The 22626-nt window shown below is 38.7% G+C and overlaps 1 protein-coding gene across 9 annotated transcripts in view; it reads left to right on the plus strand.

Moving 5' to 3' along the window:
* The window catches only part of rasal2.S (RAS protein activator like 2 S homeolog), a 152374-nt gene that overhangs the window by 124385 nt on the left and 5363 nt on the right, over window positions 1-22626 (plus strand). For 6 of the 9 annotated variants that reach the window (XM_018260952.2, XM_041561503.1, XM_041561501.1 and 3 more), the window contains 12 exons: window positions 5548-5701; window positions 5800-5898; window positions 6319-6873; window positions 11963-12107; window positions 12545-12689; window positions 13301-13537; window positions 14289-14490; window positions 17039-17238; window positions 17912-18773; window positions 19560-19694; window positions 19861-20063; window positions 20152-20239. In XM_018260952.2, the coding sequence (XP_018116441.1) occupies window positions 5548-5701; window positions 5800-5898; window positions 6319-6873; window positions 11963-12107; window positions 12545-12689; window positions 13301-13537; window positions 14289-14490; window positions 17039-17238; window positions 17912-18773; window positions 19560-19694; window positions 19861-20063; window positions 20152-20239 (3025 nt within the window). Of the gene's footprint in view, window positions 1-5547; window positions 5702-5799; window positions 5899-6318; window positions 6874-11962; window positions 12108-12544; window positions 12690-13300; window positions 13538-14288; window positions 14491-17038; window positions 17239-17911; window positions 18774-19559; window positions 19695-19860; window positions 20064-20151; window positions 20240-20703; window positions 20732-22626 lie in introns of all 9 variants that reach the window. The other 3 variants (XM_018260953.2, XM_041561502.1, XM_041561504.1) reach the window with 2 other exon arrangements.

Consider the following 22626-nt stretch of genomic DNA (forward strand, 5'->3'; position numbering starts at 1 on the left):
TATAGTTATTTTTAACCAATGTTCTCAGCATATGGGTTTCTAATGGTTTGCACAGGAACATTTGTTAAAAGGTGACTATTATCCAAACAGCACAAAACATGATGCTTGGGAACAACATAACGTGCTCTTTTGTATTCAGAGTTTTATGCTTTACACACTGTACATGTGTGTGTTCAGTCCTGGGCACTCCCCCCTTCTGAAACTAACTTTAGTGTATTTTTGTTTTAAGAATGTAATATGGACCTTATGTTTTAAAGGGGTTGTTCACCTTCCAAACACTTTTTTCAATTCAGTTGTTTTTAGATTGTTCCCCAGAAATAAATACTTTTTCCAATTACTTTCCATTATTTATTTTTTACTGTTTTTCCAAAATTTAAGTTTAAAGTTGAATGTCCTTGTCTCTGGTGTTTCAGTCTGGCAGCTCAGTAATTCAGGTGCAGACTCTAAACTGTTACCATTTTGCAACATTTAGTTAATACATTTCTCAGAAGCTTCTCTGGAGTATTAGCAACAATTGTATCAATTCTAACAGCTGCCTGTAATGAAACCCAGAAATTCTGCTCAGCAGGGAAAAGATAAGAAATGTATCAACTAAATGTATCAATTTAGAAAAGTTTACAGGATCGGCGACCCCCCTTCCCAGAGCTGCTTTAGAAGGTGAAAAATGAAACTTAACACTTCAATATTAGAAAAACAGTCACATATAGAAAATAGAAAGTCATTGGAAAAAGTCATATTTCTGGTGATCTATCTGAAACCAACTAGTTGTTTGAAGGTTAACCACCCCTTTAAGTCATACCTCAGAATGTCCATGCCCCCAATCTGCTCAAACACCACCCTGCTTTGCCCAAACCCCACTCATATTGTTGGGGCAATACAAATAAAGCATAGACTAGGATTCCTTTTAAAATGCAATACCAAAGCAATCCACTCAAAGCAGATGCTTGAAATGTTTGCAGTGCTGTATATACAGGCATGTGCTTCATCTGTGGGCTATTTTTCTAAATATACTGTGTCATCAACTAGTGATAGTGCAGTCCTATATGAAAGTCTGGACAGACCTGTTCCATGCAGCAACTAAGAGATAAATAGGGGTATAGTTGGTATACAGGGATGTAGGTATGTTTTTTTATTCATACCCAATATGTGCAGTCACATTGACTGACTGCAGCAGACAACTCTATAAAAGTTAAGGTGGCCATAGACGCACCAATAATATAATACAAAACAAATTTTTGTACGATATTCGGTGCTTGTATGATGGGAGACGAGACGACCGATATCGGCAGAAGACTTGGATATCGATCGGCTCCTTCAGCGGCTCAAGCGGAAAATTTTGATTGGCTGCCTTTGAAGGCATCTGAACAGGAGCCACAGTTAGTGCTGAATTGTTTGATACAGGTATAATTCTATTGTTTCTACCTGTATATCTGATGATTCAGCTCTACACATGTGTATTGAATCAAACAATCGTTCTTGGAAAGATATTTTTCAGGAAAGATCGTAATTGTTACATCTATGGCCAGCTTTAAAATCACTGCGTATGTGGGAATATAACATGTCAGGAAGCTAACTTGCCAGTAGTGCATATGAGTTCCTGAATACACATTTTAGAGGCTTAGGCACCTTTTAGAGACCCAAGCATTCTCTTGCCCACACCTCCACTCTAAAGCGAGCGCAGCCAATGTCATCATGATTTAACATTCATTTATATTTTTACTGCAACTTGTTTGCTTGAAATTAGAAATTCACCATTTGATGTGTTTATCTTTTTAACCGATTTGCTGTCTTGTTTGTTGAAAAAGAATGAATTTTATTATTGGGTTTACTGCTAAGTGATATTACAAACTAGTAGCTTAATGTAGCATTAAAGATGTACGGAAAACACTGGTAATTTCTGTAATGCTTTGAAAGCAGCTGTATCTTGATGCGAGTTATTCTGCAACATTAATTTTTTTCCACTCTTCTTCTTAAATTAAACCTTCCTTTATTGTGGCTTAGAGAAATATATCCAGTTTTGTGACTTTTACTATTTTCTCATGAATGGAAACTTCCTGGGCATATAGTAGAGCCTGGTTACAATACCCGTGTTCTTTACTTGTGACATTTTGGAAAGTTAGTTACATGATTTGCAGTGGGAACGTTACATTCCTGAAAAATATTTACAATCTAATGAGCAGGGTCCTCTTTATCCTGCTGTGTTAATTAGTATTTGTATTCAATTTGTTTATTTAATGTAGAAGTCTCCATAATGCTATAGCACTTTATAAATACACATTGATGATAATAATTGTTTTAGGTCATTCTGCTATAGTTCCAGGATAGCATATAAGGAAGGGATGGCAGACGGTGTTTTTTCCTGATCAAAGGTCTCCTGCTAAGGCAACAAGAGCTGAAAATGACCTTATAGTTGGAATATTCATGTGATATCAAACAGATGAAAATCCCTACTCTCTTCAATAGAAAAGTATTTTCTGTGTTCTGTTGCCTGCATGATAGGCATAGCAAAACACCCCACTGGCATTACTATTAATGAGACTAAAGATTTAAGCTGTTGATTTGGCCCCTGCAGACCAACTCTGCAGCTTATCTGCTTGTGTATGAGGCCCTTCAACAGGCCTACCTGGCCAATCTTTGGACAAAAATCAGCCAGATGTAAATCGGGCAGGTTTGATTTTCCCATCAAATTGAGGACTACATCTGCATGTTGATGTGGTCCTTGATCTGATGGCCTACATAGCTGCAGATATGATCCAGTCTTTGGCTCAAGGGCATATCTGCAAAATATCACCAAACAAGTGGATACTGTGTTATAGGGTTTATGACAGAGCACAAGGGCTTGGGGGGGGTTTGAAGATTGTTGTCAGATATCAATTAAATAGTGGAAATTTATGCATGTTTTAACAACGTCTTAGAATCCAGGAAAACAAAGATAGTTCTGTTAGATAAATACTGTCTGCCAAAAAATGAGGGTTATAGTTGGCCTTTAAGCAAAATGGAGATCTTGTGAGATATGAATTGTTAAGAGAACTGGGCGCACTTAAGGTGGCCATACACGGAGGGATCCGCTCGTTTGGCGATGTCGCCAAACGTGCGGATCTCTCTCCGATATGCCCACCTTGAGGTGGGCAATATCGGGCTGATCCAATCGTGGGCCCTAGGGCCCAACGATCAGATTATAACAAACAGATGCGGCTGCGATCCGACGGGACGGGGGATCGGGGAAGCCCGTCGGGTGGCCCCGCATACACGGGCCAATAAGCTGCCGACTTGGTCTGTCTGCAGCTTTTATCGGCCCGTGTATGGCCACCTTTAGATGGCATAAATGTATGCGACATACATTTAGTGGCAGATTTATCAAGGGTTGAATCTTGAATTGAAAAAAACTTCGAAATTTTAATTCAGAAAGTCCAACCGAAATTAAGTCAAAGTTTTTTTTGGGTCGAATAGGTCCGTTTTTGATCGAATAGGTCCGTATCCAGCTGAATTAAAAACGTAGAAATTTGATTCAAAGCTTTTCCCAAAAAAAACATTGATTTTTCCACCAATTGACTCCAAAACAGTGATTCGGCAAGTTTTAGATGGCGAATGGTCGACGTCGAATTTTTAAAGAGACATTACATGATAAATTTTGATATTTGATTTTTTTTCAGAATAAAATCTAATTTGGACTATTCCCTAATCAAAGTACACAAAAGATAGCTCGAAATTTGAATTTTGTGACCTCGAAAATTCACCTCGACATTTGATAAATCTGCCCCTTAATGTAACCTGGCTAAAACAGACTGGACAGGTTTCAGGCAAATGAAAGCCTATTAAAGCATGTGCAATTTTAGGCGTTTTTATTTGAAATGTCACTATTAGGCCCATGGTTTTGTTTTGTAAAAATGTATTGTTAAATGTATTAACTACATCTCCCAACATCCCCTTCACAGCTATCTGCCTTTTATATAGTTTCCCTTATTATACCAAACCCCCCCCCCCCCGCTTGATGTGTCTGTTTACTGTAATCCTCCTTTCCTGGGATTATCTCACCCCTTGCAGGGGCAGTTAAGCGCTGCTCAATTTTCCAATAGCTTCACTGATTATACTGAATTGCTGCATAATCCATCATTACTGGGCCTTACTTTAGCTCTCTTTGGAGGGCCCAGGGGTCTTGTCTGATCTCTCGCTGGGTGCAAGTTAAGAAGTGATGAATGATCTTTATTGAAATTGACGATTTAACTGAGCATTTCATTTCAGTATTAGCAGTCCTTTGTGGTAGCCAAGTGGTTAATAGTTGTCTTTATAGCCTCATTAAGTATTGAACAGGGGAATTGTATTTCACCCACCCTTCACATTCCTTCTCTTCCCCCCTTTAAATTCCTTTATTGCTGCATAGATGAAGGCAGATTGTCACAGCCTGAGATGACTTAGGGATAATGTTCGGAGGAAATAAGCAGATGTTTGTAAAGGGTGGGAGATGGTAATTTCTCCCAGTGGAAATACTGGCAGGAGGTTTGACGCATTAAATGTCGCTGATCTATCCCTCTGGAGACCATAGTGTGCAGGGCTTGACGCTTCCCCCTTCCATTTTAGGCTTCTCCTTGATCAAGTTTGGTTTATGGAAGGGAAGGTCACCTTTGCCATGTTTACAGAGAATGCTCTTTGAGCCAGTGTGGCTGCAGCTTCTCCCTGATTGCCTGCGAGCTGTAATCTTCTTATAGGTGCATTGTCATAGCAACAGGCCCAGAGTGGAGCAGGCTGGGCACACCGGGACTTGTGCTTGTGCTACCTGAGGGGCGGGATGTTGGAAAGGAGAGGAAGGATAAAGAACTTGCTATGTGAGAGCCGGTTTAATGCCAGGCGATCGTGTGGCATTATAAATGCACAATGACTGGAATTCAATATACTCTGATGCACAGGCTGGGAACCTGGAAGGCAACTATATTCCCAGATAAAATACCTGGATCGACTCCATGACATGCTTTGTGGCCAATTACATTGCTGACATATGACCCATGACCTTTGTGAGCCACATTGCAGGGCGGAGCTTATGAGATGAGGTAGAAGTATGATTTGGACATGCACTGCAAGGTGGCTGTATAACTGCTTCATGTAAGTGCCATTCTGTTTTGTTATTAGCTACAGCTGTTACTAAACAACCAGTACCGTGTATTTCAAGAAGGATCTTCGGGCAAACTGAACAGTCATTTATATTATCGTTTGCCTTTTCTCATGTGTTTGGTTCCTCTTGCAGTTTTATAAACTGTTTCTAACCTTTCTCACTGATACAAATGTTCTTTCATTGGGCATAGTTTGCTTGTAGCTGGATATTTCATGGTCTGAAAGCATGACTTGTGTAAATTATAAGTGACTTTTCTTGGTGTTTTTAAATTTTTCGGCACATTCATTTTCTCAGTTTGTAATTCTATGATATTATTTTATGGGTTTTTTAATGTATAGAGTTAAAAACCTGCTAGGAAGGAGCTCTGCACATTGAATTTATATAAGGTATTTATTACAGTACTTATACACCTATTTAATGACAATCTCCTTCTTCTGCAGGTCTCGCGGGTTACCTAAACTGAAAGAATCTCGTTCCCATGAATCTTTGCTGAGCCCAGGAAGTGCGGTTGAGGCCCTGGACTTGGGAACTGAAGATAAAATTCTTGTAAAACCACTCCACAGCAGCATATTGGGGCAAGATTTCTGTTTTGAGGTAACAAAAATGTACTCTTGCGTCACAAAAATGTGAGAAATGTCTTCTTATCAGGTTTCTGATCTTTGCTTTCTCCTTGCTTGTTGTACCCTCCCCAGGTCACCTATTCCAGTGGCAGTAAATGTTTCAGCTGCTCATCTGCAGCAGAGAGAGATAAGTGGATGGAAAATCTTCGTCGAACTGTTCAACCAAACAAGGTAAAAGGCAGTAATAGCATATATTTTTTTCAGATGGCAAAATGCCTCAAGAACATCTCTAGAGCACAATACTATTTGCACTAGCAGAGAGCAAAGCATTTCTCAATAAAGAACAGAAAATACATGATTTTAACCTACATAGTATAGGCACTGGTATCCAATATTCATCTCTGTGCTTTGATCCTGATAGTTTTAAGCCAATGTTTCAAAACCCACAGGTACATCATATTATTTCCTAATATATTTATTTGGCAGTTATGTCACTTTCTTGATTAAATTTACAAATTTATTTATTTTTTTTATAATTAGTTTCCTGTGCTAACAATCTGTTCTCCATTTTAAGGCATAAAAAGATATTCTTTAAAACTTTATGAACAAATATGAGTTTCTGAAATATGATCTCTATTACCCCTTTTCCAGGATAACTGTCGCCGGGCAGAGAATGTACTACGGCTGTGGATCATTGAGGCCAAGGACCTGGCTCCTAAGAAGAAGTACTTCTGTGAACTTTGTCTGGACGATACTCTCTTTGCTCGAACCACAAGCAAGACAAAAGCAGACAACATATTTTGGGGGGAATATTTTGAGTTTTATGGTTTACCCTCCCTGCACAACATCACAGTTCACATCTACAAGGATGTTGAAAAGAAGAAAAAAAAAGATAAAAACAATTATGTTGGTCTAGTGAATATTCCTATGATAAGTGTAACTGGGAGGCAGTTTGTGGAGAAATGGTACCCAGTTAGCACCCCTACTGCAAACAAAGGCAAGACTGTTGGTCCTTCCATACGTATAAAGTCCCGTTACCAGACTATTACCATTTTACCCATGGAGCAATACAAGGAGTTTGCAGAATTTATCACAATTAATTACACTATGTTATGCTCAGTCCTGGAACCAGTCATCAGTGTCAGAAATAAGGAAGAGATGGCATGTGCTTTAGTGCACATCTTGCAGAGTACTGGCAGAGCAAAGGTAAGACTATTATAAAATTACTGTTTACTTTCTGGGGTTATGGTTCATTAGAATAACCAAGCAAGCATTCTACACCTTTCGTGGTAATATGTCTTCCGAAAGGCATTGTATCAATGGATTTTATAGAGAGAGCTATATAAGGATGTGCCAAGCATCTATTTACCTAATAGAACAACATTTAATTTTGATCATGGTTTAACCCTTGTAGGATTTCACAATGTTAAGCAGTTTTCCCACTACTCCCATGGTAACACAAAACTGGTCTGAATTGTGGGACCTTATGTCTTGAATGTTCACATGCTTCTACCATGCAGGAGGGCAATTTAGCATCTGAGTTGCTTGTGTGACTTTAGTTTTAGAAATAAGACTAGATTATAATCTCTATAAAGGCAGCATTCTCCTTCCTACTGTGTCTCTCACCACATGACACTTATACTCAATATATTTATACTTATTTATATAATATATTATAATGATTGTTTTGAAGCGAGTATTGCAACAGGCAGAAATAAAATCCATATAATTAGCTACAGTCCTACTAATCACTAACTGGGTGCAGCAAACAAAATACCTGGTCCCACGTACTTCCTATTTGCAGAATGGTAATTAAATGTGTTACCCAGAAGTTCTTTTCAGGTCAAAGGTTTTTGTGCCCATGATTTTCATAACTAACCCAGAAGAGGATTGTTCCTTGTTCTAAAAAAAAGTTGATAAAGAGTGGAGTGCCACTCAAAACGTTGCATCGTGTTGCTGTGAAAATAACTGCAAATTATTAAAGGCGGTTTTAAAGAAATTGGAGTGCTGTCAATGAATATTTATTTGCATTCTAAAAAAAGTTACCTTGGGTGGTGTTAAACAGTTGTCCATTCTTTGCAATCAACTTTAATTCACATGTATGTATGCTTACATAAATGAATGTCACTGCAATTAAATGGTTTTACTTGAAACAGATCTTATACTGCCTAATACTGGATAATAATGGAAACTGTGTTTGGCAATTCTTCTGTGTAAAACAGCAATGCCAGTGTTAGGGAGATAATTGCTGATCAAACTGAGCAGACATTCCACTATTTCTAAATATGCATTTTTGATACTTTTATCACATAACAGAAAGCAGTATGGTAGCATACAATCCCACCATATGTGTTCAAAAGCATAGGCAGAACTCCTGTGGATGCCACACAGCAATCACGTTTTCTTTCTGGAATAGATCTGCTACAGTGTCACTGGATCAGTGAGAACTCCAACTTTTATTGTTGTGGTTCATTAATCTCATGCCCCAAGGAGTAGGGATGCACCAAATCGCAGGTGTCTCGCTATAACTAACCTGAACCCTTAAAAACGTACTGGTGCTATAAAAATAAGTGATGATGATGAATGGTGGTATGACTTCCCAGTGTGACATTATAAATGCCCTGGTGCAGCATGTATGCATAGGGGCCCATTAAGCATGCAGTGCTCCCAGAGAGACTCATTTTGGGGGCCACAGACTTGGCAACAGTAAATTCTGTCTGCTTGTTGTTTGCAGTACAATCGTGTGTTTTGGTCATTCAAACGAAGCAAATGAATGAATGGTGCAAGGAGCAGCTTTCTCTGTGCTGAATAAATCTTAGAGCTAGAAGTTCAGCCCAGCAATAGGATTGTAAACTGATTGAAATTTGCTTGGATAAGTTGTTTTTGTAGTTGGGAACAGGCACCTTGCAGAGAGCGTGAGACAATTTGCCTACCAAGGACCAGTATTCACTGTATACCCATTACAGTTTCTAATTATATAGAGGGTATGATTTAAAAAAAAAATTGATAAAACAAACTGGATCTAAGGCTAATGGGAGACAATATGTTTTCTCTGCTGGTGCAGAAAATGCAGGTTTCCTTACAGTGCCCAGTTTTTGTCTCCAGCCATTGATATTTGTAGACTTGCGCCTATGTGCCCAGCCCTTTGGTGACTTCAGTAGGTTAGAGTCGGATGCGGATCAGATGCGGGCTGATTTTTTTTTTTGTTAACCTGTACTTCAATAATAGGCAGATCTCATTTACTCCAGCATAGAAAACATCTGGTCTACCATTTGCTTAAGTCTGTATTTAGAATAAAAGCAAATTTGGTTAGCCACTAAAAGAACATAAATAGAATGAAACCTTTATCACATGGATATTGAGCTGGTTATCATTAGCCCGGTGTACCCTTCATTATTCAGAATTTAAACATTATGGCTTGGGAAGAGGGGGCGGTGTTCATTGAAGTATATCAATATGTCTTTTGTTTGGCTGCAGTGCAATTACATTACAGTCCATGTTGCTAAAGTCTGGGCACCCTTACACAAAATTTCTTTTTTTATTGTATCATTTGAAAGCTTTGTATACGTGTACTTTCATACTTACTTGATGTCCGTTTTTAGTTAATTACCTTAAATCATGTTATTCACATTTCATTTTGTTGGAGGCACAAAGTGACAGCACATGCTCATCGTGAGAAGCACATCATCAGTTCCACCAGACTTTTTTTTACAAGCATAGATTTGTTTGCAAATAGCTGAGCATACCAGTTTCATGTTTCCATAGCCACACTGCTATATTCGAGCTCTCCCTAGTGTACCTACATCTGAAAGATAACACGCAAAACATCTCTGTTGCGCAGATATTACAGGAAGGATAGTTAAAGATGCAGTATCTGCTGGCCGTTGTTATACAGCAACGCCACAATACTATTGAGCTGACACTCTTGATTTTGCTTTTCTGACTTACAAACTCTTGTGTATTAAATGCACTAAAACAAATTCTCAGCTCTGTCTTGTTTTGGGTGTACATACCAGCAGCCAGAAAAAGATACAATGTTTCTAACTTAACTGGCTTTTGGAAGAGAGCCCAGAATATGCGTCAGGTGCACTTTTGTGCAAATTATTACTTCTGTAGCAATTTAAGATGAGCAAAAAAAACAATTGTAATAATTTAAGATAAGCAAGTCTTATGTGGAAACTGTGACTTGCAGTTTAAAGGGCAATTCACCTTCATCAGCAAAACTGTAATAACACATAAAAACCACAGAAATGTGTTCAAACTTTCATAACCTGCCAATTTTTGTAAAATGAACATGGTAATTAGGGTGAGTGGCCCCAAAAACAGGCGTGGCAGAAAAATCTGCCTCCCTCCGCACAGCAAATCTTTTTTTCCCCTCTTTCTATTTCCAAAATGTTGGTAGGTATGCTGACATGTTCTTATAAAAATCCATAGCAATGTGTCCATATTATAGATTAGGCACCTACATTTTTCTGGTTATAAATACCCCCATGCTATCCCCAGTGAAGCAGTACCTGCAGTTGGGGAATGGGAAAGAAAAGTGCAAACTCTGCTCTGTTTTCTTCTGGGCTGGAAGCTGTGTGATCCTTCCATACACCAATTACACATCAAAATGTCTGCAGCCTATGGAACAATGGAGCCTCCTCCAGCCCAGGGTCAGACGAGCAGGACCGTAATCTATGTTGTCATCTGCTACATTTTTAAACAGGCAATCCCTAAATTACTTGTATATGGCAAGGGCTTAATATTCAAGTAAATGATGTAAAAATATTAATTTGAGCAAATAAAATCTACCTCTATTATATGATATTGGCATGCATGTTGTTTTGCTCATCTTGGCCCTCTCAGGAAGAAACATGGTGATCAAAACACTATGCCAACATCTGCTCCCTAGTTTAATGAGTCGGAACAGAGCAGATTGTCTAGTGACTGCTACAACATGTCTGCCTCTCACATTTGTATAAGTTATAAGGGGTTAAACAGGATGATGTTATAGAAGCAGTGGTCCTGAGAACAAGAAGTCTGAAAATCTCTTGGATAATGCATTTAAGGGACACTATCTGTATCCAGTTTGCATAATATATGCACCTTTCTATTTTACAGTACTGTGGAATATGTTGATGCTTTATAAATATATAATAATAGTCAGGGAGCTCAGATATTCGTATTTCTCATAACTACTTGTTATTTTGTCTCTTTGGTAATATCCTCATCTCTAGAAAGTTCCAGGAGTTAAAATATGTTCTAATTACAGCCATAATGCCGCAGAACTCACATTTGCAGGTAGAACTGTGATTTTCCAGGGCTGGTTACAGAAATGCAGTTTCAAAACAATGGGAATCAGTGCCAGGCCCAGCGTCCATGTCACCCAAGGCATGCCCCCCCCCCACCTTTGATCATCCCTCTCCTACAGTCACAATGAAGTGATGAGTGCAGGGAATGGCTACTGAGAAGCGGGGTGGTGGAGGGGTTACGATATGCAATGGAAGTGATAAGCTATGGTGAGGAGCACAGAGCAGCCATTGTGCATCAACAGCCAATGAGGCAGACTCAGAAAGCCAAACTAGGGGTAGGCAAAGAGGTACGCGCTCAGCACCCACCTACCCCCTTTGTTGCACCCTAGTTCCAGCCCTGGTGGGGATTACCACAAGTCCCTATTAAGTCAGCCACAATCACTGAAAAATCTGTGTTTAACTAGTTTTACTATTACTTTACTAGTACTTTTCCTATATACAATATATGACCTTGTGGTTTATTTTCTTGGACTATACAATACAGGCTGATACATTAGATAGCTTTAGAATGGGGTTGGATGGCTTTTTAGCAAGTGAGGGAATGCAGGATTATGAAAGATAGCTCATAGAACCATAGCTCAAGTTGATCCAGGGACTAGTCTGATTGCCATTTTGGAGTCAGGAAAACATTTTTTCTCCCTCTCAGGCAAATTGGAGAGACTTCAGATGTTTTTTTTGCCTTCCTCTGGATCAACTAGTAGTTAGGCAGGTTAAAAAGCATGAATGAAAATGTGCTATGTATGAAAAAGCTACTTTACATATTTACATGTATCTGTGTATTTCTAGCTCTAGTATGAACTATTTTTTAATTGCTTGTTTGTTTAAATAATTAAGGTACTATTCATCTGAGCAGAAAAATATACAGTGACAGTCGGACATCACTGACTTCTTTCCCACCTTATGCACAGTAAAAAAAAATTGTTAGCTCTGTTTTTTTCCACATCTGGCTAAATAATATACATAATATTATTATGTAGTAACAGTTTCCATTAACCTTACAGGACTTCCTTGCAGATCTGGTGATGTCAGAGGTGGAGCGGTGTGGGGATCACGATGTCTTGATCTTCAGGGAAAACACACTTGCAACTAAAGCCATTGAGGAGTATCTGAAGCTGGTTGGACAGAAATACCTTCATGATGCTCTTGGTAAGGTGGATGGATGTCACAAAAAAAGTGTATTATAATTATTTGTTCTTACTTATGTATGAGTTTTTACCATTTGCATTTGGACTTAGAAATTGTTGTTTAACGTTGCTAAGGCGATCTTCATAGACACATATAGCAGCGGGTACACGAATGTTAACATACCCCTGCCGAGCACTGTGGCTGATTCTCTTAATGTGAATACACAGCAAAGTCGAGTCCCTTTTACATTACTAGTTAAGGGAATATAAATAAAGAAATTCCTTGTTTAGACTGTTTTTCCCTGGCTGCCTACAATAGTAATGCATTTGTAGTACACCTTACTACACCTATTTTTTAAACATACCACATTGAGTGGGGTTTATTGTTTTGATAATATTCTTCACCTTGCTTTGCCCATATTCATTTTCCATCGCTAATTTCCTCTTTCATTGCCCCAGGGGAGTTTATCAAGGCACTATATGAGTCAGATGAGAACTGTGAGGTGGATCCCAGCAAATGTTCCTCAAGTGAGCTATCCGACCACCAGAGCAACTTAAAAATGTGCTGTGAGCTAGCCTTCTGCAAGATAATCAATTCATACTGGTGAGTTTTATCATGTCGCCCCAAAATGGCAATAAAAAAAACGCATGCTGTAAGTATCGCCAGTTATACATAATATTTCTAGTGGGTCATTCTCAATAATCCAAGGCCTCGAAACATTGCATATTTTAAGCACATTAACCGAACCCCAACTGATTAAGCTCATGTGAAAATGGGGTTTATTTTCCCTTTCAATCTAGTTAATCATCACTGGTTATATGTGTTTTCAGCCTTGTTAGTCTAGTTTGGGTAAAGATGGGTACTGTGGTAGTTTATGAAACTTTTTTTTTATTTTTACAGGAAAAGAATCTCAAACTAACATAAACATTAGGAATGTAAGAAAGTGTAGTGATATGTATTAAAGGACCAGTAACGGCAAAAAATTTTAAAAAAAGATTTGTTTGTATATAACGGGAAAAAAAACACCAAGACATAGGTGCCATGGTGCCATTTTGTCAGGGATTTTTGTTTTGTTTTGTTTTATTCTTAATAAAAACTGGAGACTGCTTCCTAATTTTCATTATATTCAACTATATTTGTATAAAATGGTGTGTGGGAGTGGATTCCATCATTAATTTTCCATATCGCTAAATATATTCCCATGCATTTTGCAGTGTTTTTCCCAGAGAGCTGAAGGAAGTGTTTGCTTCTTGGAAACAGCAATGCATAAACCGGGGAAAGCAGGGTATCAGCGAGCGACTGATCAGTGCATCACTCTTTCTTCGCTTCCTTTGTCCAGCAATTATGTCTCCCAGCCTCTTTGGGCTAATGCAGGAGTATCCCGATGATCGCACCTCCAGAACTCTAACACTCATTGCCAAGGTCATCCAAAATCTTGCCAACTTTGCCAAGTAGGTGTAAAGCGTGAATAAATCTGGCATTACTGCTTTTAAATGTACTTTATAATGAAATTAGATAATAGAAAGTTGAATAAAGGACTGGGCTGTTGCCCAAATTGCCATGTGGTCTTAAGAACATAGGGTTTTTAGATTATTGTCCCACATCATTTAGTTGATAACCCTGAATAAGTACTCTTGAGCACATATGCACTTTTACATTGGTTTCAGATGCGCATCTTGAAACTGTGCCAAATTAGAGGCCTTACTCCTCTTGTCTGTACTTCCACTTTATGCATTTGGACACTACAAGATGTTTCCCGGTACATCAGACCTATTAAATAATTAGGTCACCCATTTAGTTCAAGATGCTTTCAAATGCAATGTAAATTGAATCCAGAAAAAGCTGTTTATAAGTGATCATGTCTGCGTGTTTTTAAGCTGCCCAAACATGGGTTGAATATTTGGATTTCTTGCTGAGGAGTCAGTGGGTTACCTATGACTATACACTGAATTTAAGCTACCATCATGTAACTGGATTACTAGTACATGGGTCTGTGTGCAATTATTTCTGTTACACATGAGTAGGATCATTATACAGCTTGATAGGGATCCCAACAGATGGTCATGAAATTCAGTTGGTGCTTGTTAAAAGTTATCATAGTTAAGCTATTGCTGCTAGATCCGTGAAAAAAATTATTGTAATATATTTTATACCTTTATTGAATTTATGTAAGTATTCTTCTTCCAAATCTTTTTATTACAGGTTTGGTAATAAAGAAGAATACATGGCCTTTATGAATGACTTTTTGGAGCACGAGTGGGGTGGAATGAAAAGATTCTTACAAGACATTTCCAATCCAGACACCATTTCGAACACCCCTGGATTTGAGGGTTACATAGACCTTGGCCGAGAGCTCTCTGTGCTGCACAGCCTTTTGTGGGAGGTGGTGTCACAGCTGGATAAGGTAAAATTCTAAAGAGCAAATGATTCTGTTCGACGTCGACATACAAGTTTCCGTAGTGATTTAAAGGCAATTAAACTATGGCCAATGAGCCGCAATCCTCCATCAGCTTAGGCAGTTGAATCATTCCAGGAAACTATAGATAGATTAAGAAGATACAAAGTGGCCAATTTGGTGCCAAGCCTGTACCAAACAACTTGCTCTCACCTGTAGCTGCTAACACCCTCTAGACTCCAGGACCAGGATTTTTGGTCCCCTGCCATCTGCTGTATCAACATATTTACAGTATTACAAATACCTTTATTGTTAGAATAAAGTCATTAACTAAACTAGTCAACTAAAAATAAATAAAGGCAAGTAGGGTGTCAAGCTCCATTTTCATGATATCTGCTTTTTGCTGTTTTATGAGTTGTGTTAGCTTTCTCACTGACTAATATGACTTACTGAGTGATCGACCATGCATTCTTCTCCTTTGCTATATATAGGTATAATATTTTACTGCTTCCTTTATGCACACGTATGATGTATTAGAGTAGAGGAATGGTGATACAATTGCAATGTAGATTATTTTTGTGATCTGTTTCTTGTTGTGTTCTCTGTAGAAAGCATTTTGATCTACTGTCCCTGAGCACTTTACTTGATCTGAGGGCTTTGGAAATAGTTTGATACCCTGTGTTATTTCTGTTGTTCCACCAGTTGTTTCTTCTGCACATCTTCTCATTTGGAAGGATTTAGCTGCAAATTGGAAATCAATATATGTGCAAACCTCTGATTTTCTGCAGTTTCTAAAACTTTTTTCTAAAACCTTTTTCTAAACCGTGACAGACAAAATCAATTCATATTGACCAAGATGATGGAAGAGTGTCCGATAACAACAATAAGAAAGGGGATACTTAACTATTCCAAGTAGATAGCTGATGAACACTAGTACAATTTGCAAATTGAAACCTGCAGCCTGTGTGCTGTTTAGAGTGCAAGCTCTAAAGCCATGTAACAGACTAAGCACTGAGTAGTTGCACAACTGCTGTAGCACATTAAACATCCCTAATGTGATGCACCAAAATGGAATAAAGCTGTTTAGTGCTTTAACCATTATGCAGTTAAGCAGATTGGGCCCTTTGACCAATGATGTTTCCCAGATCACATATTTATTTATGATACTACACATTTGGTTACTAGAGTGCAGAAAGATTGCCCCAGGCTATGTCCCTGGAAATTCTAGCCCATCTGCAAACTTCCAGTTCAAGCACAATAAGTCATATTTAACTGGAGATACCTTCATCCCAGTGTTAAAATACCAGGACAGCACTTCTGTACATTCTGGTTGATGATTGTATATGTAAAGGGCAAACTACTGTAGTTAAAACAGGCAAACATAACATTCCCCATAAAAGTCAGGAGTTACAAACTAACTAAAGATAGACTACGAGGTGTTTTTATATAAAAGGACAATAAAGTAACATTCATTTCTATTTAATCTCCTCAGCCTGTTTGTTTCCAAACTGTACGTGTATTACAGATATCTATCAGTGAGTGTTACAGTTGGTTCTTTTATGTAAAAGGGTCTTGTTTTTTTACCCTAGATTAAAGGGCAGATTTATAAAAATGTGAGATTAGAGCTCACCACAGAAAAACTCACCCATGTTCTATTCATTCTTATGGTATTTTTAGAATCATATTTAGCAATGGAGTTCACCATTTGATAAATATGCTTTTAAAAATCCCATAGGAATGAATAGAAATTGAGTGAGTTTTATTGTGGTGAATTTTAACCTCACACTTTGATAAATCTGCCCTAAGTACAGTTAAAGAAAGTGTTGCAGTTTTATTTTTAACTTCTTAATGACTTTTTATTGTGCCAAGTACTGGTAAGTGTGTGTGCCCTTTAATACTCACTATGGTTTTTATGGAGTGCTTCTGTGTGTGGTTTACAGTCTTGCTGCTCTGTGTTTGGTAACTACCCGTCCCATCCTATTTCCCGAGTGATGTGTGATTCCTAGAACCATTCTGTTGGGTTCAATTCATTGCCCAGTGTATGTGGGCTGCATTGGCCCTCAGTGATAGACCAGTGATGGATATAGGCTAATTCTGTTTAACTAATCTCCTAGTACCACTAATTACCTCTCTCTTCCCTGTCTCTGGAATGGAAGCATGCTTCTTTCTATACCAATTACAACTGCATCCTATGATTGCAAACAATATGCACCACCCTCCTACTTTCTATTTCCTATTATTTGTTTGCTTTTGCATGATGGTTTTCCTTTGGAATGGCTGTAGATTTAGTTCAGTTCAGCATGTTTAAATTAATTATTCTCCTTCTGGTTTTGCCCAATCCTAATTTCTTCTCTATTTCCTTTTCTCCCTTCCCCTTCCTACCCTGATGCCTGGCTGCTCCCCGTGTCCTTCATCCGTCACATCGTGGTCAATAATTTGGTTCTGCGCTCATGCCATGCGCTCACACATTCATGCAAAAAAATATTCCTGCCCTCCGAACCTTTCCTGGCTTTCCCCATCACAATGGTGGATGTTGCCACACATATTATCCAATCAGGGTGAAAATTCCTTCCTACAGGCGACCGTTGAGAAACTGGGACCACTTCCACGTATTCTAGCTGACATCACCAAGTCACTGACCAACCCTACTCCAATCCAACAGCAGCTAAGACGTTTCAGTGAACATAGTTCCACACCCAATGTAAGTGGAAGCCTTTCATCAGGACTCCAGAAGATTTTTGAGGATCCAGCAGACAGGTACAGTCTCCAGCTCTGAAAACCATGTTGCCTACATATATTAACTCTTTTTCCAGGTTAAATTGTCAGGTGAATAAAGTACTGGTAATCCATAGGTTTGACCATGATGACTATTTAAATCAAAGTCAAGTGTTTATTATAAGCATGTAGAGGTACATTGCCATCCCTTCTTCAAGGTATTTTTCCTCTGGTCAAATATGGACAGAAAAATTGTCAGGATAAATACCCATAACTATACAACTGTGATACCTCTTGTTCATTGGATGTTTCATCTCTGTATTCTATATAATATATTGGGTTCTCTTAAATGGACTCTGCTCATATTTTTCTCTAAAGAAGTTTCCTTTTGCTGAAATGTGTTGTGATCTTGAGAACACTTACATTGATGTCATATTATTCTCCTTTTTTTCTGCCATATTTTAGTTATTTTGAATGCACTCAGTGCCATCTTTTTTTCTTTTGAACAAATCTGTTTGCAATTCCGTGCCATCTTTATTGACATTCAGATTTAAAGAGTAATGCCTTTCTCTAGCTATAGCATTGGCATACTTAAAAGCTGTATAATATTCATATACTGTAGCTTGCCTTGGTTTGAGCTTTTAGCAGATATATTTGATACTTTGGCGAAGACTGTGGTATCTAAAATTATAGAAGGATTTTTATCTCTCCACAGTGATATACAAAGGTTCAGGTCTCCAACAATTGAAAACCCAGAAAGTTACTTTAGGGGGAAAACGTTACTGCTAGTTCAGCAAGCATCAACACAGAGTATGTCATTTTCTGACAAAGACGAAAGAGAGAATGTCTTACCCAATGGACGTAGTGTGTCTTTGATGGATCTACAAGACTCCAATGTTAGTCATGCTGACCGTTTCTCAGTTGTCCAAGAACCTCCCTTACGTTTTACTGGCAGCCAGTTATCTATTGCACATATAGCTACCATCAAACAGCTACGTGAAAACCAGGGCATGCCTCAGAGCGCCCCACAAGTGAGAAAGCCCTTACATCCAGCTTTGACACAGCAAAGCAGCCTACAACCCCTATCTTTCCAAAATCCTGTATATCATCTGAACAACCCACCACCTGTAATGCCCAAAGCGTCTGTGGACTCCAGCCTTGAAAATTTAAGCACTGCCAGCTCTCGAAGCCAGACTAATAGTGAAGAGTTTATTCTCAGTGGGCCCAGTAACAGTAGTATGGAAGATTTCACAAAGAGGAGCACTCAGAGTGAGGAGTTTACAAGGATACATACCATGCCTGAGAGGCCAATTCCCATAGCACTGCCGAGGCAAAACAGCACCGGACAAGCTCAGATCCGTAAAACGGACCAGGCTGCTCTTGGAGCGCGAGCAAAAGCTCCCCAGTCAATACCTCACAGTGCCTCATTGCGTAGTGCAGAAAGCATGTCTGGGATCTCCAATAATATGCTTGTGGAGCCAGTGCAGAATGGAAATAGTTCCAGACAGCAATCCACATCATCTCGAGAGAGCCCTGTACCCAAACTACGAGCAATTCACCGTCAGCAGACGCAGCAGGTGAGAACACTGTATAAATATGGAACTGTAATATTCGCCAAAATGTTTTTGGCGTTCTTAAATGTATTGTTCACAAATATCCTTTGCTGACAGGAAATGCAATTTCTAAGTACATAATGTCCACTGAAAGCTTTTAGGTATGCAAATGCAGTGAATCTTGAATTGTATCAGCTAAACGCCATCTTGTGCCTTACATATGTACTACATGTGTTGTTTTTTTCAAGGAATGTGCAGAATATTAGTGATAGACTAGTTTTGTGCAGCCTGGAACAAACATTGTCTACAATGTGCTACCAAAATATGCTTCTTCCGCTGAGTGTAATTTATGAAGTTCACTGAGCTTTGTTTGTCAAGATTATTGTTTTATTTTACTGCCATAAATCTGATAGGTGGTTGAGAAGACATGGTGCATAATTAACCACATTCTGTCAGTAGTATGATTATTAGGTTACATAGAGGGAGCCTGGGCAGGTTGTACAGGACCTGCATCAAAGGTTCGGTTTGGTCATCAGCCTTCAAGATTTTCTTCCTAGTTTGGTTGCTACTTTTTCAAACCTCATTGGATGTCAATCAGAAAAGCCTGTAGTTTTGGATCAATACAGTATAAAACAGTACAAGTTTTGTACACTGATTGATGATGGTTGGGTTATTAGTATATTTTTGGGTTTCCAGCTGTCCTCTAACACTTACATTGATACATTTACTATATCAAGTGGAAAAACAAAATATTTATGTCAGTGCTTTGAACAAAGCAATTTATTTGTTTTTAAAATTTATGACTTAAAGGTGCAGTCACCTGTGGACTCCACGACAATGTCTCCAGTAGAACGGACAGCAGCCTGGGTGCTTTATAATGGTCAATATGAAGATGAGGATGAAACCACAGACCAAAACAAAGATGAATCTAAACCTGCAGAGAAGGTGAGCAAATAAACATTGCTTTTCAGGTTGAGGATTAAAACTTTAGTGAACCTTTTAATCTGAAGCAGTCGAGTCTGAATACAGGATCAGTGTTATTACAGCTCTGTGCCTAGGCCTAATGTGGAGTCATGCTCCTAAATAAAACTTGTATATCTTCCTCTCTCAGTATGAGCAAGAGATTGCAAAACTGAAAGAGCGATTGAAAATTTCAAGTCGGCGGCTAGAGGAATATGAAAGGCGTCTCTTGGTGCAAGAGCAACAAATGCAGAAGCTTTTAATGGAGTACAAATGTCGACTGGAGGACAGTGAGGAGAGGTTGCGTCGTCAGCAGGAAGAGAAGGACAGCCAAATGAAAAGTGTCATCAGCAGGTAAGTCAGAAGGCAATGACATACATCAGTAAAATAGTGTCCCTAACTGTGGTTTCCCACTAACATGTCCCACCCTGATTCCCTGCAGGTTAATAGCTGTAGAAGAGGAGTTGAAAAAAGACCATGCTGAGATGCAAGCTGTCATTGATGCAAAGCAAAAAATCATTGATGCACAGGTATGTCTGTGTTTTCTTTCAGGGCTGACAAATACATACATGACAAGGCTCTATATCTGTGCTGCACGTTTTGAAAATACAATTATGGTGTAGATTATATTATTATAGACAAGTATGGAGCACATCAGCAGGTCATTTCTTATTGCCCATTTACATTATTATAATTTAGTAAAGAAATGGCTTTGCAGATGCATGCTTTTTAGAAACCATAACAAAATCTATATGATTACTGCTGTTATTGCCCTCTGTTGTATATGTTCCTGCAGTGAGCAAGCAAAATGACAGTGCCTACTGGTATGTATACATGGAAATATGATTCTTGGTGTCCAGTCAGACTCATCTCTCTCTTCTCTTTAAAAGACAGAGAATAAACTACTGAGACTGTTGAATCGACTTTCTCCCACAGCAGTAGCTTCCTGAATTTATCTCTCATGTTAGTCTCATACAACTATGTTAAATTACAGGTCATTAATGGGATTTTAACGCAAACAGGCAAGTAAACCAAGTGCACCTTATAGTTAAGCAGTGTAATCAGCCTGGCTAGAACACTGATCTCCTACACATTCCAGCTCCTTCCATTCCACTAGGAGATACTTATAAAGAGGGAAGACATTCTGTGTATATAATTTGTTTTGGTTAGTGAATTGTTCTCTCTGATAGATGGGTATGAGCCAGGCTTGTCTGAGAATTTACACTTACAGATGCTGTTGAATCACAGCATTCAGATGGGTCCTAGGAGGTTTACATCTTGCAAGTGTGAAGTTTGACAAACTTCAAATCTCCCACCTGTAATCCTTCAGCAGACATTTAAAAGAGAACTAAAGCTTAACTACTAAAGAAGTAGCTAGAAATGTTATACATTATGTTCAGCCCAAGGCAACCACAGCCCTTTAGCAGTAAAGATCTGTGCCTCCAAATATGCCCCAGTAGCTCCCCATCTTCTTTTCTCCTGTTTCACTGCACATGCTCTGTGCTGCTGTCACTTACTGACGTGAGGGACCAACTCACAGTATACAGTGCACATAGAATATATAGTAAATGTCACCATATAAGGCTGATTACTAATTAATACATTCAGTTGAACTCCAGTCAATTAAACTGAAGAAGCTGCTTGGATGAGTAGTGAAACATCTTCAATAATTACTCAGCAAGTCCAGTTGTTTTATAATCACTTATATTAGATATACCATGACCTGGATGAATGAAAATCTTCATAGTCTCTGTAGTGTAAAGCTTCCATAAGAAGCCATCTTTTATTTACCAGCCCATTCAATGCACCCGATGCCACATGACGTTCACTGTTACCACTGAAGTCATATATCATAATGCCCATATGTCTGTGATATTCTTAGATGCATGATATTGTCTCTTTCCCTGGCACCACTTATTTTGTTTTTATGTGTCCAAGCCTTCCAGGAGAAGCAAATGCTTTAAATCAAAATTGGCATAAAACCCAGCATGCCAGTGCTTGCCAAATACAAGCTGGAGAGTGTAAATGGATGTAGTGCAGGGGAATGTGACCTTGCTCTTGTCATTATATATATATATTGATTGCAAGTCATCTTGCCCTGTTCAGTCTTCATTCCTGCAGTGTTCACTTGCCAGCTATGCTTACTGCATGAAAAGTAAGATACAAGTCATTTTCCATATTCTGCTTTATACATATACATATAGTATTTATTTATAGTTCAGCGACTAGTGCTTTGTAGTGTGTGAAAGTGATTCACTTCACATATTTAAGAGCATGAGCTCCTGGAGAGTGATATAGGCACACAGTATCTGGGTGATTGTACCCCATTGACCAAACAGTATTGTGCCCCAGATATACACTGGCACATGTTCATGTTTACTGTGCCTTTAATTTAGCTATAAAAAGATTCACAATCTAGGGGCTTGCCCTCCTGAATGCAATCTGCTTTGTTTTATTGAAGATTCTATACTAGTTTATTATACAATTGAAAATTTCCACAACCGATCCTCCAAAAGATCAGAGATCAGGCTCTTCAACAGATTAGTAGAGTAGCCATCTTCACAGCAGTATCATATACTGTATAATGAAAAGGTCTGGAGAGCCTTCCAGTGTGAAAAAATGTAGTTTTTTATTGAAGCACTACATGTTTCGGACCACACAGATCCTTCCTCTGGTGCAAGTTTGTTATAGTCAAACCGGGTGGTTAGTATAGGCCCAAGTTTACCCATTATCTTTTCCAAGAGGGTGTATTTTTTAGTAATTATGATTTGTTCCCAGGCTGTTTCAGGAGGGTGTTGTGATTGTGGAACCTTTTGTTGCCTCTGTGCCATGCCTGGGATAATAGCTAGTATATTGGTCAGTAAGGAGTGACGAGCTTTCCCCTCCCTCGCCCTGTGAGCTGGAATGGGGTTTGGAA

This window comes from Xenopus laevis, chromosome 4S (assembly GCF_017654675.1).
Source record: "Xenopus laevis strain J_2021 chromosome 4S, Xenopus_laevis_v10.1, whole genome shotgun sequence".
Taxonomy (NCBI): domain Eukaryota; kingdom Metazoa; phylum Chordata; class Amphibia; order Anura; family Pipidae; genus Xenopus; species Xenopus laevis.